The 17779-nt window shown below is 43.6% G+C and overlaps 1 protein-coding gene and 1 long non-coding RNA gene across 2 annotated transcripts in view; one reads left to right on the top strand and one right to left on the bottom strand.

Moving 5' to 3' along the window:
* The window catches only part of IL16 (interleukin 16), a 248252-nt gene that overhangs the window by 66840 nt on the left and 163633 nt on the right, over window positions 1-17779 (top strand). Inside the window, exon 3 of the mRNA XM_077263616.1 lies at window positions 14988-15365. Within this exon, the coding sequence (XP_077119731.1) occupies window positions 15030-15365 (336 nt within the window). The 5' untranslated portion in view covers window positions 14988-15029. The remainder of the gene's footprint in view (window positions 1-14987; window positions 15366-17779) is intronic.
* The window catches only part of LOC143775461 (uncharacterized), a 104716-nt gene that overhangs the window by 50568 nt on the left and 36369 nt on the right, over window positions 1-17779 (bottom strand). The window lies entirely within an intron of this gene.

Consider the following 17779-nt stretch of genomic DNA (forward strand, 5'->3'; position numbering starts at 1 on the left):
TTTTTATACAGAACGTTCGTTGTAAATATTTCAAATTGTAGGACACCACAGAAAATGATAGCGCTTGGTGCATAATGTTAATAATGGCAATTATTATATTACACTTTTTCTTATTCTTCAGATGTGTTTATGATAATTGAAGATAAGGATGAAAGAAAGAGATCTAATATTGTTCAAAGATTATGTACGATACTTGAGTCTCTTTAGGAATTAGATGGAAATAGTCCACCAGAAAAAAACCCTGAATGATTCTCATTACATACAGGACCAAAAGGATCCTGAAAACATTTCTACATGTTGAAAATGAGGAGGCAGATGTCTGATTTACTACAGCACACGATCGCTTTACATATGCAGTAGATTTTGGCACCAGTTCATAAAAAGTATGTTATGGAGTTGGAAGGAGATCAGAAGCAGCAATCGTAATCAATGTAGGTAATATGTGAGGGATCTGAAAGGTTGTCCAAAATGAGCTTGTTTCAATTAAAAAAAGGCCGCTATATGGGTTCGTGACATTTAAAGGCTGCACATATGGGTCTAGGATACTTCCATCAATGGCTCCAATGAGCTTCCTTGGCTTTCATTGACATAAATTGTGCCATAGATGTAGTCATGGCTAAGTTTATTATTTACAGATGATGATGATCTTTAGTTCCAGCATAGGACTGTAATCATCAGATCTCTGATGTAAAGGGCAAAATCCTGTTCCAGCAATTAGTTGTGAAGAAAACCTTGAAAACATGACCTGTTGGTGGCTCTGGAGGACTGGAGTTGGGGAACACTGATTTAGGGTATACTCACATGCAGCAGATTCAAGGCAGAACTAGATGCCACTGTAAAATCTATTCTGTACTCGTACATACAAACAGGGTTGTTTCTGGGCATGTACATGGATTTCTACAACTCCATTCAGGTGGAAATATTCTGCATCAAATAGCCACGTGTGCATATATCCTTGACATATGTTTAGTAGTTTACCACTACATCAGTGTCTTGTTCATTAAACGACCCTGATTCATCATAGCAATTATGCCAAAATTGTATTGTAGATCACTTTGACAAGACTCCAAATTTTTGAGTAACACCAAAATGGTCAGAGCTGGGGTGGGACGACTGCACATGACGGGGCATGACACCAATAGCTCTTCCAATTCATGATGAGCTGTGGTGTTCCCTACACCTGAAATGTTACTCCAATCCTCAGCTGGAGTATGATTTCTGCCAAGGTGCCCACCACTTGTCAGACACTTAGGCCATGTGCACACGCTGCGGATTCCATTGTGGAATTTTCCGCAGCGGTTTTGATAAATCCGCAGTGCAAAACCGCTGCGGTTTTTACTGCGGATTTATCACGGTTTTTATTGCGGTTTCCGCTGCGGTTTTTCACCTGCAGTTTTCTATTGGAGCAGGTGTAAACCCGCTGCGGATTCCGCGCAAAGATTTGACATGCTGCGGAAAATAAACCGCTGCGTTTCCGCGCGGTTTTTTCCGCAGCATGTGCACTGCAGATTTAATTTCCCATAGCATTACATGGTACTGTAAATGCATGGGAAACCGCTGCGGATCCGCAGCTGCAGAAACGCTGCGGATCCGCAGCAAAATCCGCAGCATGTGCACATACCCTTATTAGGATCCATAAACCTCCTAATGACTCAGAAATTAGGAGCATCTGACTCCAATTGATCAAGATGTGCATGAACATCACCAGTCAAGGTGTTCACAAGATAGCCTTGCAGGGTAGCAAACATATCGTTACTAATATAAGTAACCTAAACAAGTAGTCCACACAGTATAACTCACTACCAACTTGTGCAACACAAATTTATTACAACCACAGAAAAGAATAGCACTAGACCAAATTAAAGATGACAATTTATTGTATAAAAACAAATAAAAAGGTCATTAGAAAGCCAAAAAAAAACAATAGGTGAAGAGGACAATACCTGCAATAGTAAGTAAATACTATTATGGAGGGAAATGCATTGAATGTAATAATCATATATACTGTATATAAAGTACAAGTGCAATTACAGTACAAAAAAACAAACAAGCTAAAATTGTGTAGAAAAAAAAAGCAAATGCAATTTGTAGAGTTGAGTCTCAATCACCACACCCAACTCACAAATTGCTCTATAAAACAGCATGTGGTGGGTGAGAATACACTGCATTATAGGATCTATGGTATTTATTAGTGCTGTCTTTTTCTGTTTGCTCATTTACTTATTATCATTATACTGCCTTTTATATCGTTTTTTAACTGTATGAATTCTGAAACATAAGTTTGCATATTAATTTTGATTCACTACTATATTAACGACCACAACATCATTTGCTTAGACCCTTTCACTTGAGTGCTGATATCCGTATGATTGGCTTATCTATGGGTCTCAGTGACCAGACTCCTCTAGTCATAAATTATGGAAAAGTCTTTGGAAATTCTGAAAAATCCTAAAATGCCGATGCGGACTTAGGATTAAATAGTTCTATATTTTTTGGCTCTATATTAGGAGATATTAATGTTACACAAATAAAATCAGGAAGAATTTGAAATATTTAAGGGTTGTCCTTATGTTAACTCGTCAGGAGCACACTGCTCCCCTGCTTCCTGCTTGCCGGGGGCTGGTGCGCTAAGGAAGATTGTCAGCTCGGACCTGCAGCATGTTTGCACCACTGGACTGAAGTGTGCTCACTAGTGATGAGCGAGTGTACTCGTTGCTCGGGTTTTCCCGAGCACGCTCGGGTGACCTCCGAGTACTTATGGCTGCACGGAGAGTTAGTTTTTATCCCGGCAGCTGAATGATTTACAGCTACTAGCCAGCATAAGTACATGTGGGGGTTGTCTGGTTGCTAGGGAATCCCCACATGTAATCAAGCAGGCTAGTAGGTGTAAATCATTCATAAATACTCGGAGTTCACCCGAGCGTCCTTGGGAAAACCCAAGCAACAAGAACACTCGCTCATCACTAGTGCTCACTAATGCTGCAAGCAGAGACATATTTGTCTGTGCCGCTGGAGGAGCTCAGTAGCACCAAAGTTGGGTGGATCGTAGTCTCGGGTGATCTGGCCAGCTTCTGATCAGTGCTTACAAACTGTATTAAAAATAGCTTGTAAGCACTCCATATGCCACCTCTGATAGACTGAAGCAGTCGTTAGTATCCTAGGCAATACATCAAACAATAAAATTAAAAATTCTTCTGTTTTTGAGAATGAAGAGGATTTTTAATAAGTCAATTTTTTTTTTATAAGCAATTTTCTGATTTAACCATGAGTGATGTTCAGAAAATCCCCTTAAGTCAATATTCTACTTTAGGTTTTGCTGAAGGCTTTTTATATTACCCAACTGCACCATAACATTACTGGTTATACTCTACTAATCTTCTAAAATGTAAGAAAGGCCAGGGTATGAGTCTACGGCTTTCTTTAGATATGACATTGCCATGAACAACTATGACTTGTCATTTAGTCTCCGTATGCTGTAAAACACAACATACGAGCATGTGTAAGACCATGGAGATGTTGCAATGGTGTCCTCTTTTATAAATTGCAAGAACTATAAGGTTATGGGCTACTGTAAACTAACAGCTAAAATGTCAGCACATATAAACACAATAATTACTGGCTGAACATTTATCTATAAACTGTCTACGCAACCAACCTTAATAAGTAATAAACTGGACTTGAGTCATCTGCACCGCTCACTCGTATGACTGCGGAGTAAGTCAGAAGGAGTTAAAACAGTAAATGAAGTCCTCCTCCTTGTCCAAGTTTTGTGGACACAGAGAGACAAGGAATCCGTAAGCCAATAAAGATGTCTAAGTGAACATATTGCAGCACATTTGTGATGTAAGAAAATCCATAATATTTATTGTGAAACTGAATGATAGCTGTAAACCTCATAAACTTGTGATGGGTCATAGAGGGACATGGAAATGTTTTACTGCTACACCCTGATTTATATACTGTAACACTGGTTCATTCATCTGATCATTACTGCTATGCTCTCTCTATACTCTCAATATCCCTATTAAAACTAGTGCATTGCTTATTCATAACTCCATATCTCATGTGGGCTACTCCAGACCAAAATAACATTCTCGTTCATTAAGAATACATGTAATTGATATGTGAGCATTTTACTAGATATTCTGTCACAAAAACATGCTTAAAAACAAATACATTAAAGGGAATCTGTCAGGTTTTTTTTGTTCGGTTTTTGCTATGTAATCTGACTACAGCATGAGGTAGGGGTTAAAACTCTGAATTCAACGATGTGTCACACTTATCAGGCTGTGTGCTGTTGTTTACTTAGAATGAAGGTTTAATCACTATGACATTATTATTTATTATTATAACGCCATTTATTCAATGGCGCTTTACATGTGAAAAGGGGTATACATAACAAAATAAAAGTCCAATAATCTTGAACAAAACGAGTCACTGACTATTGCAAGAGGAGAGAGGACCCTGCCCCCAACGGCTCACAATCTACAAGACATGGATGAGGAAACAGTAGGTGAGGGCAGCGCTATTCGAACAGTGGTTTGGTGGAGCAAGGGTTTCTGCAGGTTGTAGGCTTATCAGAAGAGGTAGGTTTTCATGTTCCTTTTGAAGGTTTCCATGGTATGTGAGAGTCTGATTTGTTGGGTTAGAGAGTTCCAAAGTAGGGGAATGCATGGGAAAAATCTTGTATGCGATTGTGGGAAGAGAAGATAACAGGGGTGTAGACCAGGAGATCTTGTTAGGATAGGCGGTTGAGTGCAGGTAAGGGTACCGTCACACAGTGCAATTTTGATCGCTACAACGGCACGATTCGTGACGTTCCAGCGATGCATTTACGATATCGCTGTGTCTGACACGCTACTGCGATCCGGATCCCCGCTGAGAATCGTACGTCGTAGCAGATCGTTTGAAACTTTCTTTCGTCGTCTAGTGTCCCGCTGTGGCGGCATGATTGCATTGTGTGACACAGGTTGTATACGATGTGCGCACAGTAACCAACGGCTTCTACATCGCAAATACGTCATGAAATTATCGCTCCAGCGCCGTGTATTGCAACGTGTGACCGCAGTATACGACGCTGGAGCGAAATGGAGTCTCTAGACAATGGGGAGCAAGTGAAGGGATTAACAGAGAGCAGAGGCCAGGGAATAGCAGGGGGATAGGTGGATTACAGGGGTGTGAGAGTGTTAGAGGGGAGGCCGCAAAGCAGGAGGTTTCAGTAGGTGAGGTGGGAGATGATGAGTGCATGCACTAGTGTTTTGGCAGATTTTTGGTTGAGGAATGTTTGGAGATATTTTTGTGTTGGAGTCGGCAGGAAGTGGAAAGGGATTGGATGCGTGGCTTGAAGGAGAGATCAATGTCAAGGGATACCCCGAGGCAGCGAGATTGTGGGACTAGGGAGTGTGGGCAACCATTGATTTTGATAGATAGGTCTGTTATGGGGATTGAGTGAGATGAAGGAAAATGATGAATTCTGTTTTATCCATGTTAAGTTTTAGAAATCTAGCATAGAAGAAAGATGAAACAGAAGACAGCCATTGTGGGATTCTGGTTAGTAAGGAGATGCTATCGGGTTCAGAGAGGTAGATCTGTATGTCATGACATCAGCATAGATGTGATACTGGAAGTCGTGATACTTTATGAGCTGTCCCAGGCAGAATGTCTAGATGGAGAAGAGCAAGGGTCCTAGAACTGAACCTTGGGGGACACCAACAGATAGGAGGCAAGATGAGGAGGTGGTGAGTGAGTGGGAGACGCTGAATGTCCGGTATGTTAGGTATGAAGAGATCCAGAGGAGGGCCAAGTCTGTGATGTCGAGAGATGAGAGAATCTGTAGTAAGAGGGAATGGTCCACTGTGTCAAAGGCAGATGACAGGTCCAGGAAGAGGAGGACAGAGTAGTGGCAGTTAGTAGGTCATTGGTGACTTTAGTCAGGGCAATTTCAATGGAATGGTGCTGTTGGAAGCCAGATTGTAAGCAAAGAGGGATCAGGAGGAGAGATGGGAGGACAGTTCAAAATGGACGTGTTGTTCCAAAACTTTTAAGGCATAAGGGAGAAGTGATATGGGGCAATAGGTCAAGGGAGGACTTTTTGAGGATGGTTGCGATTGAGGCATATTTGAAGCATGGGGGCAGACACCAGTTGTTAGTGACAGGTTGAAGAGATGGGTTAGGGATGGGATGAAGATTGTAGTGAGGTTTGAGAAGAGATGGGATGGGATTGGGTCAAGTTCACAATTGGTGAGATCTGATTTGAAGATTAAAGATGAAAGTTGATCTTCTGTAATGGTTGAGAAGCTGGTTTTGGAGGAGGAGGCCTGAGTAGTTATAAGTAGCGGCTGTGGGGGCTCTAGGCCAAATCTTTCTCTGATGTTATTGATCTTCTGCTTGAAGAATGAGGCAAAGTCTTCAGCTAAGATGAGAGGAGAGGGAGGAGGCGCTGGTGGACTGAAGAGAGAATTGAAAGCATTGATTAGCTGTTTAGGGTTGTGAGGCAGGGAGGATATAACAAATAATAATAATTTTATAGCAGCAACATATTCCGCAGCACTTTACAATTAAGCAGGGATACATACAATAAATTTAATACAAGGTAGGACAGTTTAAACAGTTACATTAGGAGTGAGGGCCCTGCACGCAAGCTCACAATCTACCACACTAGATTAGATAGATAGAGTGTAGAGTGCAGTGTGTGAAGTAGCAGGCCTAAGTCAGAGGCAGCTAGGTACAGCATGGGCCTAATACTCGGGGCAGTGGATTTCTGAAAATACCCTTCCATGTGATTCCGTCCAATGGCCTGGTGCAACCCTGAGATGGACTTCGGGGGCCTGGGACAAGCTTAGCCTGTGAAGCTATAGGGAAAGATGGATTCAGACTATATGGGGCGGAAGGTATTGCAATCCGAATATACTGCTAGTGGTGGTGAAGACTCCCTAGTGCTAGAGAAGCCAGTGAGAGGGACATTCTACCTATACCAAGAAAACCAGGGCTGAAGTTCTATCTGATACCTGTGGGAAAGATGGCAACCCATTGGGCCTTGTTCTCTACATCTGCCTGTAAATACTGAAAATACTGCTATTCACCATGTAAAAGTTTGGTTGTTTTTATGAACCTTGTGCCCTAGTTCAAGAAGAAGTATTCCTGAACTCAGAAGAAGAGGCCTGCAGCCCTAAAGTAATTGCACCTCACACACAGCAGCACACTGGGACTGGGACACAAGACGTCTGTAGGATGCCAAAGTGAGTGGGAACAGAAGCTCACCCATGACTACCTCGCTTGGGCATTTTACATATGAAAGTTTGTGGCAGACAGAGCGAGTGTTCCATAGAGCTCCTTTTATAGTGACTGGGAAAATGGGCTGGGCGATTGGTATAAGGTTAGAAAGATTGCAGAAATTTGTGATAGATCGTGGATGGGAGGTGGAAGTCTCTGTGTGGATGTGATGAGGAGGAGCAGGATTTGGAGACAGATCACTGGCAGTGATAAGGCACATAGAAAGTGTTAGTAGGTAGGAGCAGGAGAGGGCGTGAGGTGGCTGTGTTTGGAGACAGAGGATTGTATGTTGAGGAACAGTTCTGAGAAAGAGGGGAGATGAATGGAGAGATGACCAGTTTCTTACTAGATGTCAGGATTAGGGGGGTTAGTAGAAAGGGGACTTAAGGTACCATTACACTAAATGACTTACCAACGATCACGACCAGCGATACGACCTGGCCGTGATCGTTGGTAAGTCGTTGTGTGGTCGCTGGGGAGCTGTCACACAGACAGATCTCTCCAGCGACCAACGATCAGGGGAACGACTTCGGCATTGTTGAAACTGTCTTCAACGATGCCGAAGTCCCCCTGCAGCACCCGGGTAACCAGGGTAAACATCGGGTTACTAAGTGCAGGGCCGCGCTTAGTGACCCGATATTTACCCTGGTTACCATTGTAAAAGTAAAAAAAAAAAACACTACATACTCACATTCTGATGTCTGTCACGTCCCCCGCGCGCTGCCGAGAGCTTCCCTGCACTGAATGTGTCAGCGCCGGCAGTAACAGCGGTGTCTTCACCGCTGTGCTCTGCTTTATGGCCGGCGCTGACACAGTCAGTGCAGGGAAGCTCTCGGCAGCAGCGCGTGCATTAGCAGCTCTCCTGCCGAAAGCAGTTTTAACCCTGTGGACGCCGGGGGACGTGACGAACATCAGAATGTGAGTATGTACTGTTTTTTTTTTTTACTTTTACAATGGTAACCAGGGTAAATATCGGGTTACTAAGCGCGGCCCTGCGCTTAGTAACCCGATATTTACCCTGGTTACAAGTGAACACATCGCTGGATCGGCGTCACACACGCCGATCCAGTGATGACAGCGGGTGATCAACGACCAAAAAATGGTCCTGATCATTCCCCAACGACCAACGATCTCCCAGCAGGGGCCTGATCGTTGGTCGCTGTCACACATAACGAGATCGTTAGCGGGATCGTTGCTACGTCACCAAAAGCGTGACGTTGCAACTATATCGTTAACGATATCGTTATGTGTGACTCAGCCTTTACTGTGACTGTATCCAGTTACCTTCAGTTACAATTCTGGTCTAATTCAGTGCAATTCACTTATACTGTATGATGTATTTGCATGATGCGCAGCAGACTATGTCATGCAGACTTGTGCTCACAATATATTTGCTAACAAATGCATTCAGGTGTGAAGCAGTGGGGAGAGGTCTCTAATCATCTTTATCAGATAATTACAATTGAGCCAGATGCAGGATATAACACAGGCAAAGTAAAAAAAACAGGCTGGTCAGAAAGAAAAGTGGTGAGAGGGGGTTGTGCAGTAGTCAGTTTACAAACATACAGAGTTAATGCACACGGGAGAGGTAAAATTTATCACAAAGTTTGGAAAGCTGGGTGACATACCTGTATGAAGAATAGATAAATAGATTAGGGTGCGATGGTTATAGATGACAAGGTGCAGTCTGTATACATAGTAATAAATTCTTGTCTAATTCAGGGCAATACATTTATATGATGAGCTTGCATGATGCACAGCAGCATCAGGACATTATCATTGTTGGGACTAGCTGCCAAGTCATCCAACCACGCCCCCTCCTGTGATAAGCAGCTCACTGTCAATGTACATAGAGAGCCTGGAGTGTGAGGGGGAAGCTTTCTCAGCTCTGCTTCATGCTACATCTAAAAAGTTTGATTGTGTCAAAATGGTTGCACCAAGTAAACTAAGTGATATATCTATGGAATCAGAGTCTCTTTTCCTACATTAAGCTGCTCTCAGATGAGGAAGTGAAAACATGTTGCCAGATTCCCTTTAAAGTGTGAAAAAACTTGCAAAAAGACAACATAGAAATGTTAAATTAGTATGTTGCTTATAATGAACTGGACATTGGCAATGCAGTATGCAAGAATCAAATGACAGAAGTTTATACCAAAATGAGGTATCAACCTAGCAAAACTGTCTGAACCCAGATGTACATTTTGCTTTTGCTTCTTCAAAAGATACATATTTTTTATACAATTTTTAATGATGACATATATATATATATATATATATATATATATATATATATATATATATATATATATATATAATAAAATGTAATAATATAGATATTTTTGCTTCAAAGGGTCCACTTTTTCTTCTTTGCAGGTTTTATGTTTTTTAAGAATTACAGTAAACCTGTATTTACTCAAATTTGACATTGAATATAGTCAGAGATAATTTGTGATTTGAAGTAGTTGTTAGAGGATTGTACTTGGTTTCTTGCTGTGCAGATGGCTTTGCGCTGCTGAGGATTGATAGTTCGGATCCACGGTATTGGTTGCATCGCTAGCCTGAAATAAGCATTCTCTGATGCAGCTAGCAGAGACTATTTTATCTGCGCAAATTGGAAGACTGCACTGGGAATGAGGATGGCTAGATTTAGTGATCTGGACAGCTTCAATGCACTGCATGTAGGGTCTAAAGCAGTGCTTCCCAAACCCTGTCCTCACTGTCCCAACACGCCATGTTTCAGGATTTCCTTAGTATTGCATAGGTGATGGAATTATTATTAAGGCACCAGAAACTGCCACAGTTTCTTTCACCTGTGCAACACTAAGGAAATCCTGAAAACATGATGTGTTGGGGGCCTTGATGACGGGGTTTGGGTAACACTGCTCAAAAGCATATTGCAGACTGCAGGGTGGTCGGTATCCTAGGCAACTAGGAGTAAACTATAGAATTAAAAATTCCTCCATCCTTGAAAATGAAGAGGATTTTTAAAAATGCTAAGTTGGTCGTTATTACAAACTAGATGGTGGCCCGATTCTAACGTATCGGGCATTCTAGAATATGCATGTCAACGTAGTATATTGCCCAGCCACGTAGTATATTGCACAGCCATGTAGTATATAGCACAGCCACGTAGTATATTGCACAGCCCATGCAGTATATTGCCCAGCCACGTAGTATATTGCACAGCCCACGGAGTATACAGTATTGCCCAGCCACGTAGTATATTGCCCAGCCACGTAGTATATAGCACAGCCACGTAGTATATTGCACAGCCCACGTAGTATATTGCACAGCCCATGCAGTTTATAGCCCAGCCATGTAGTATATTGCACAGCCCACGTAGTATATTGCACAGCCACGCAGTATATTGCACAGCCCATGGCGTATATTGCACAGCCCATGGAGTATATAGCACAGGCCACAGAGTATATAGCACAGAGCCACGTAGTATATTGCACAGCCACATAGTATATAACACAGTCACGTAGTGTATTGCACAGCTACATAGGCCCACGTAGTATATAGCAATGTGGGCACTATATGCGTGGTTCAAAAATACTTAAAATAAAAAATAAACATATACTCACCTTCCGAAGGACCCTTGAAGTCCTGGCGCCTGTGTGCGGTGCACGCGGCAGCTTCCGGTCCCAGGGTTGATATGAGCGCAGGACCTGTGATGACGTTGTGGTCACATGACCGTGACGACATGGCAGGTCCTTCTCGCATAGCATCCTTGGCACCGGAACCTGCCGCTTGCACTGCTGAGGACAGCGCACCACATCGGAGGGTGAGAATAACGCTTTATTTGTTGGTCACACAGGGTTAATAGCTGCGTTAACGGAGTGCGTTACACCGCGAACCATGAACGCTGGCAGTAACCCTGTGTGAGCGCTCAGTGCTGACTGCAGGGCAGTAAAGCAGCGGCCATTTCGCTGCCAGACTATGGCCGTCGCTGATTGGTCGTGGCAATGGTCATGGGCATTTTGCCACGACCAATCAGCGACTTGGTTTCCATGACAGATAGAGGCCGCGACCAATGAATATCCGAGACAGACAGACAATTATATAGTAGCAGTTTTAACCTTTTTAAGAAGTTGAGACAACCCTGTTAATATGGCCACGCTCGACTCTTGTACATTGTCTTTTCTGACCTAATTAACTCATCAGTTTTTTCTCTGATTCTCTATAGTAGATCTATGATAGTGATCTAACCTTTAAATGTTCTTGTAGAAATCGGGCATTGTTCTTGTAGAAATCAGGGTGTAACCCTGTTCTACTGAAGGCACTCTCAGTAGTACTGGCTACCAGCAACGCTGTATCTGTATGCTTGTGAACTGTATATACACACAGTTGTGCTCAAAAGTTTACATGCCCTGGCAGAATTTTTGCTTTCTTGGCCTTTTTACAGAGAATATGAATGGTAACACCAAAACCTTTTCTCCACTCATGGTTATTGGTTGGGTGAAGCCATTTATTGTCAAACTACTGTGTTTTCTCTTTTTAAATCATAATGACAACCCAAAACATCCAAATGACCCTGATCAAATGTTCACATACCCTGGTGATCTTGGCCTGATAACATGCACAGAAGTTAGTTTACACAAATGGGTTTAAATGGCTACTAAAGGTAACATCCTCACCTGTGACCTGTTTGCTTGTAATCAGTGTGTGTACATAAATGCTGAGTGACTTTCAGGGATTGACAGACTTTTGCATCTTTCATCCAGCCACTGACATTTCTGCATTGTGATTCATGGGGAAAGCAAAAGAATTGTCAACGGATCTATGGGAAAAGGTAGTTGAACTGTATAAAATTAATGGCTTCACCCAACCAGTAACCATGAGTGGAGAAAAAGTTTTGGTGTTATCATTCATATTCTCTGAAAAAAGGCCAAGAAAGCAAAGATTCTGCCGGGGTATGTGTGTATATACATATAATATATATATATATATATATATATATATATATATATATATATATATTAGATGGTGGCCCAATTTAACGCATCGGGTATTCTAGAATATGTATGCATAGTGTATAGCACAGCCCACGTAGTATATTGCACAGCCACGCAGTACATTGAGCAGCCCACGCAGTACATTGCGCAGCCAATGCAGTACATTGCGCAGCCCACGCAGTACATTGTGCAGCCCACGCAGTACATTGCACAGCCAACGCAGTACATTGTGCAGCCAACGCAGTACATCTGCGCAGCCAACGCAGTACATTGCGCAGCCCACGCAGTACATTGCGCAGCCAACGCAGTACATTGCGCAACCAACGCAGTACATTGCTCAGCCAACGCAATACATTGCGCAGCCCACGTAGTATATTGCGCAGCCCACGTAGTATATTGCGCAGCCAACGCAGTACATTGCGCAGCCCACATTGTATATTGCGCAGCCCACGTTGTATATAGCGCAGCCCACGTTGTATATTGCGCAGCCCACGCAGTACATTGCGCAGCCAACGCAGTACATTGCGCAACCAACGCAGTACATTGCTCAGCCAACGCAATACATTGCGCAGCCCATGTAGTATATTGCGCAGCCCACGTAGTATATTGCGCAGCCAACGCAGTACATTGCGCAGCCCACATTGTATATTGCGCAGCCCACGTTGTATATAGTGCAGCCCACGTTGTATATTGCGCAGCCCACATTGTATATTGCGCAGCCCACGTTGTATATTGCGCAGCCCACGTAGTATATTGCGCAGTCCACGTAGTATAGTCACGTAGTATATTGCCCAGCCACGTAGTATATGGCACAGCCCATGTAGTGTATTGCCCAGCCCATGTAGTATAATCCCAGCCACGTAGTATATAGCACAGCCCATGTAGTATATTGCCCAGCCACGTAGTGTATAGCACAGCCCATGTAGTATATTGCCCAGCCACGTAGTATATAGCACAGCCCATGTAGTATATTGCCCAGCCCATGTAGTATATTGCCCAGCCACGTAGTATATAGCACAGCCCATGTAGTATATTGCACAGCCCATGTAGTATATTGCCTAGCCACGTAGTATATTGCCCAGCCCACGTAGTATATTGCCCAGCCCACGTAGTATATAGCAATGTGGGCATCATATCCCTGTTAAAAAAAAAGAAATAAAATAAAAAATAGTTATATACTCACCTTCCGGACCCCCTGGATCCAAGCGAAGTGGTTACCGACGCTGCTCGTGCGCTCCGGTCTCAAGAGTGCATTGCGGTCTCGCGAGATGATGACGTAGCGGTCTCACGAGACCGCTACGTCATCATCTCGTGAGATCGCAGCATGGACCGGTTACCGGAGTGTCGCGAGCGGGAAAGGCCTGTTGTCGATCCGGGGGCCAACGGACGGTGAGTATATAACAATTTTTTATTTTTTTTATTATTTTTAACATTAGATTGTTTTACTATTCATGCTGCATAGGCAGCATGAATAGTAAATAGTTGGTCACACAGGGTTAATGGCAGCGGTAACGGAGTGCATTACACCACGGCATAACACCGTCCGTTACCGCTGCCATTAACCCTGTGTGAGGGCAGACTGGAGGGGAGTATGGAGCGGGCTCTGACTGCGGGGAGGAAGGAGCGGCCATTTTTCCGCCGGACTGTGGCCGTCGCTGATTGATCGTGGCTGTTTTGCCACGACCAATCAGCGACTTGGATTCCATGACAGACAGAGGCCGCGACCAATGAATATCCGTGACAGACAGACAGACAGAAGGACAGACAGAAAGACGGAAGTGACCCTTAGACAATTATATAGTAGATATATACACAGGGTGGGCCATTTATATGGATACTCCTAAATAAAATGGGAATGGTTGGTGATATCAGCTTCCTGTTTGTGGCACATTAGTATATGGGAAGGGGGAAACTTTTCAAGATGGGCGGTGACCATGGCGGCTATTTTGAAGTCGGACATTTTGGATCGAACTTTATTTTTTCCAATGGAAAGAGGGTCATGTGACACATCAAACTCATTGAGAATTTCACAAGAAAAACAATGGTGTGCTCGGTTTTAACATAACTTTATTCTTTCATGAGTTATTTACAAGTTTATGACCACTTATAAAATGTGTTCAAAGTGCAGCCCATTGTTTTGGATTGTCAATGCAACCCTCTTCTCCCACTCTTGACACACCGATAGCAACACCGCAGGAGAAAAGCTAGCACAGGCTTCCAGTATCCGTCGTTTCAGATGCTGCACATCTTGTATCTTCACAGCATAGACAATTGCCTTCAGATGACCCCAAAGATAAAAGTCTAAAGGGATCAGATCGGGATAACTTGGTGGCCATTCAACTGGCCCACGACCACCATCATGATGGTGCCCTCTTTAGTCACTGAAGATGGCATGTTCCCTGAGTTTTTCCAGCTAGATGGTGCACCACCACATTATGGGTGTAAGGTCCAAGCATTCCTACATGAAAAGTTTCCTGGAAAGTGGATTGGTCATCATGGGCCAGTAAATATATATAAATTGCCCACCCTGTATAATATAGTTAGTTATATAATAAACTACATAGAAATAAAGATAAGTAAGTGTAATGATAGGCTGTTGGAAGTTACACAAGACATTCTGCAGAGAGGTGATGCTGATCATGAGAACTCACATAATGTGAATGGTTCCATTATGCAATAAAATCATGAGTTTTTGGCTTCAAAATGCTAGATGTTAAACTATGTACAACATCATAATAAGTTTCTTTGTTCTTTCAGTGATAATGTCTCACTGTGGGTGATGTAGGCCTAACTCTTGACATGCCCAACAAATATGGTTACGAGAGAGCCAGCATCTTTATGTCCTCATTAAAGATGGACAGACAGAATAGCACTGGGAAAAAGATGAAGAAGCCGAAAAACTTCCGCACCATATCCAAGTCTCTTATTCTTTGTAACACCAAGAACAGCGATGATGGGTCAAGTCTGGAAGAAAAGTACTCTGAAATCAATGAATTGTCACACTCAAGTGTACAAAATGTTTCCACATCTGATATACAGAACAAAAATAGCATAATGCCAGATCTCACAGAAAGAACAACTGCCCCATCCAAAAATGATCCCAGTGATAAAACTACAAACAAATCATCTCTAAAGGTAAGTTGCTATGTGCTGAGAGACCTTGAAGAAAAGCGAAAAGACTGATTGATGAAAGATGTTACTGTAGATGTTATGATTATCTGTGACCAGACTATGCTGCGCTATGTGAAGGCAGCATAGTGCCAGGACAGGTCTGTTACTCCATTAATAAAGAATGCACTGGACGCACAGCTTAGTAATGAAGTGTATCCATGAGCAGAGAGTGCTCTGCTTTTCAGACCTCTAAAGTGATGATTCGCTTCTAGCTTCTGTGTACATGCAAACACTACAACGAGTGAAACATTATGATTAGTGTTGAGCATTCCGATACCGCAAGTATCGGGTATCGGCCGATACTTGCGGTATCGGAATTCCGATACCGGGATTCCGATACTTGCCGCGTATCGGATACCGGAATTGGAAGTTCTAAGATTCAAAATGCAGAAATTCAGCCAATGAGAATGATTCCAAGTGTGGGCACATCCTGTTTAGCATGGAGGGCATGAAACTACTGGCAAGGCTGTGATTGGCTGCTGAAATGATGTCATGATGCAGTTTAAAAGTCGCTGGCGCCATTTTGCGATCACTCTGCTGTGAATTCAGTTAGTGACAGGACGCTGTTTGCTGACTGAGGGACAGTTTAGAGATAGCGATTTGCTTCTTTGTGCTTTCCAAAGGCTAATTTAGCAACCGCTGTGTTCACCTACTATTCACCTTGCTTTTGCCTTGTAGCGCTGTTTTCACAGCGATCTGCAAGGTCTGTGTGTGTGTGTGTGTGTGAGTGCAGCCCACTCTCTAGTCTGAGTGCAGCCACATAGGCCATCCATAGCTGGTTGTATTCAGTTCAGGGAGGGTGGTTCATTGCCTCATACTGTTCTTTTTTTTTTTTTTTTTTCAAGTAGTGTAGTTTGCTGCTAATTTATTCAAAAAAATCCTATTAGTGTCTTTCCACCCGTCTCCAGCTAATTTGTGGAAAAACACTACATAGGATAACGTAGAGGAGGGTTTTTGGGCCTTGCAGCGCCGTTTACGGCTGTCTGCACGGTCTCCGTGTGACTGCAGCTCGCCCTGTAGTCTGTGAGCAGCCATAGCCTGGTTGTCTCCAGCTCAGGGTTGTTCACTGCGTCATACCGCCAAATCAATTTTCATTTTGTTTTAAGTAGTGCAGGCTGCTGCACATTTTTTCAAAAAATTCCTATTAGTGTCTTTCCACCCGTCTCCAGCTAATTTGTGGAAAAACACTACATAGGATAACGTAGAGGAGGGTTTTTGGGCCTTGCAGCGCCGTTTACGGCTGTCTGCACGGTCTCCATGTGACTGCAGCTCGCCCTGTAGTCTGTGAGCAGCCATAGCCTGGTTGTCTCCAGCTCAGGGTTCTTCACTGCGTCATACCGCCAAATCAATTTTCATTTTGTTTTAAGTAGTGCAGGCTGCTGCACATTTTTTCCAAAAAATCCTATTAGTGTCTTTCCACCCGTCTCCAGCTAACTTGTGGAAAAACACTACATAGGATAACGTAGAGGAGGGTTTTTGGGCCTTGCAGCGCCATTTACGTCTGTCTGCACGGTCTCCGTGTGACTGCAGCTCTATCCGTTGTCAGTTCAGCCCCCAAAAAATAAATAAATAATAAAGTTCACCAAACACACCAGTTACACCACTTTACATTTGTGTAGGCCACATTAGCTCATATTAAAGTCTAGTCCACACTTTAGAAAATTAGTGTTTCTTATACCTGTTAGGAGGAGTTGCTCAGGAATAAGCACACAAAGCCGTTAGTACTTTTCTGCTTATCTTTATCAGTCAACCAAGATGAAGAAGGCAGTGAGTAAGGCACGTGGGCGTGGGTGCGGAGCAGGGAGGGGACGTGGGGATTCTGTGCCTGCTGCGGGCACCGGTGACTCATCAGCACCCACTTTCACCAGGCAACAGTCGTTCATGCGCAGCTTTGTGTCAGAGCGCCGTACACCGCTGCTGCGTGAAGACCAAATTGAAGCCGTTGTCGGATGGATGGCAGCTAATGCATCAACTTCAATTAGTGCCACATCCTCTCAGACACAGAGCACTGGAGAGCAGCCATCTGTCTCTTCACCACCTGCCAAATTGCCCAGGCAGACAGAGAGCCCAGGACAGGAGCCGTCTCTACTTCTGTTCTCTGAATCTCTTGGCTTGGAAACAGGGGGCCAGCCAAGCAGCATTGGAGAAATGGAAGAAGAGGCAGGGTGCAGTGATGCCCAACAGCTTTTTCTCTCTTCCTCTGAAGAGGCGGGTGGGCCAGTGGCTCCGGTCACCACATCGCAGGCCGCATCAGCTGATGATGACACTCAGGTGCCACTTACTGGTGCGTGCTCTGCTGCTGAGACTACCCAGGAGGAGCAGTTGGGGGCAGAGGGTAGTGTAGATGATGAGGTCCTTGACCCATCTTGGCGTGAGGG

Source organism: Ranitomeya variabilis, chromosome 5 (assembly GCF_051348905.1).
Source record: "Ranitomeya variabilis isolate aRanVar5 chromosome 5, aRanVar5.hap1, whole genome shotgun sequence".
NCBI lineage: Eukaryota > Metazoa > Chordata > Amphibia > Anura > Dendrobatidae > Ranitomeya > Ranitomeya variabilis.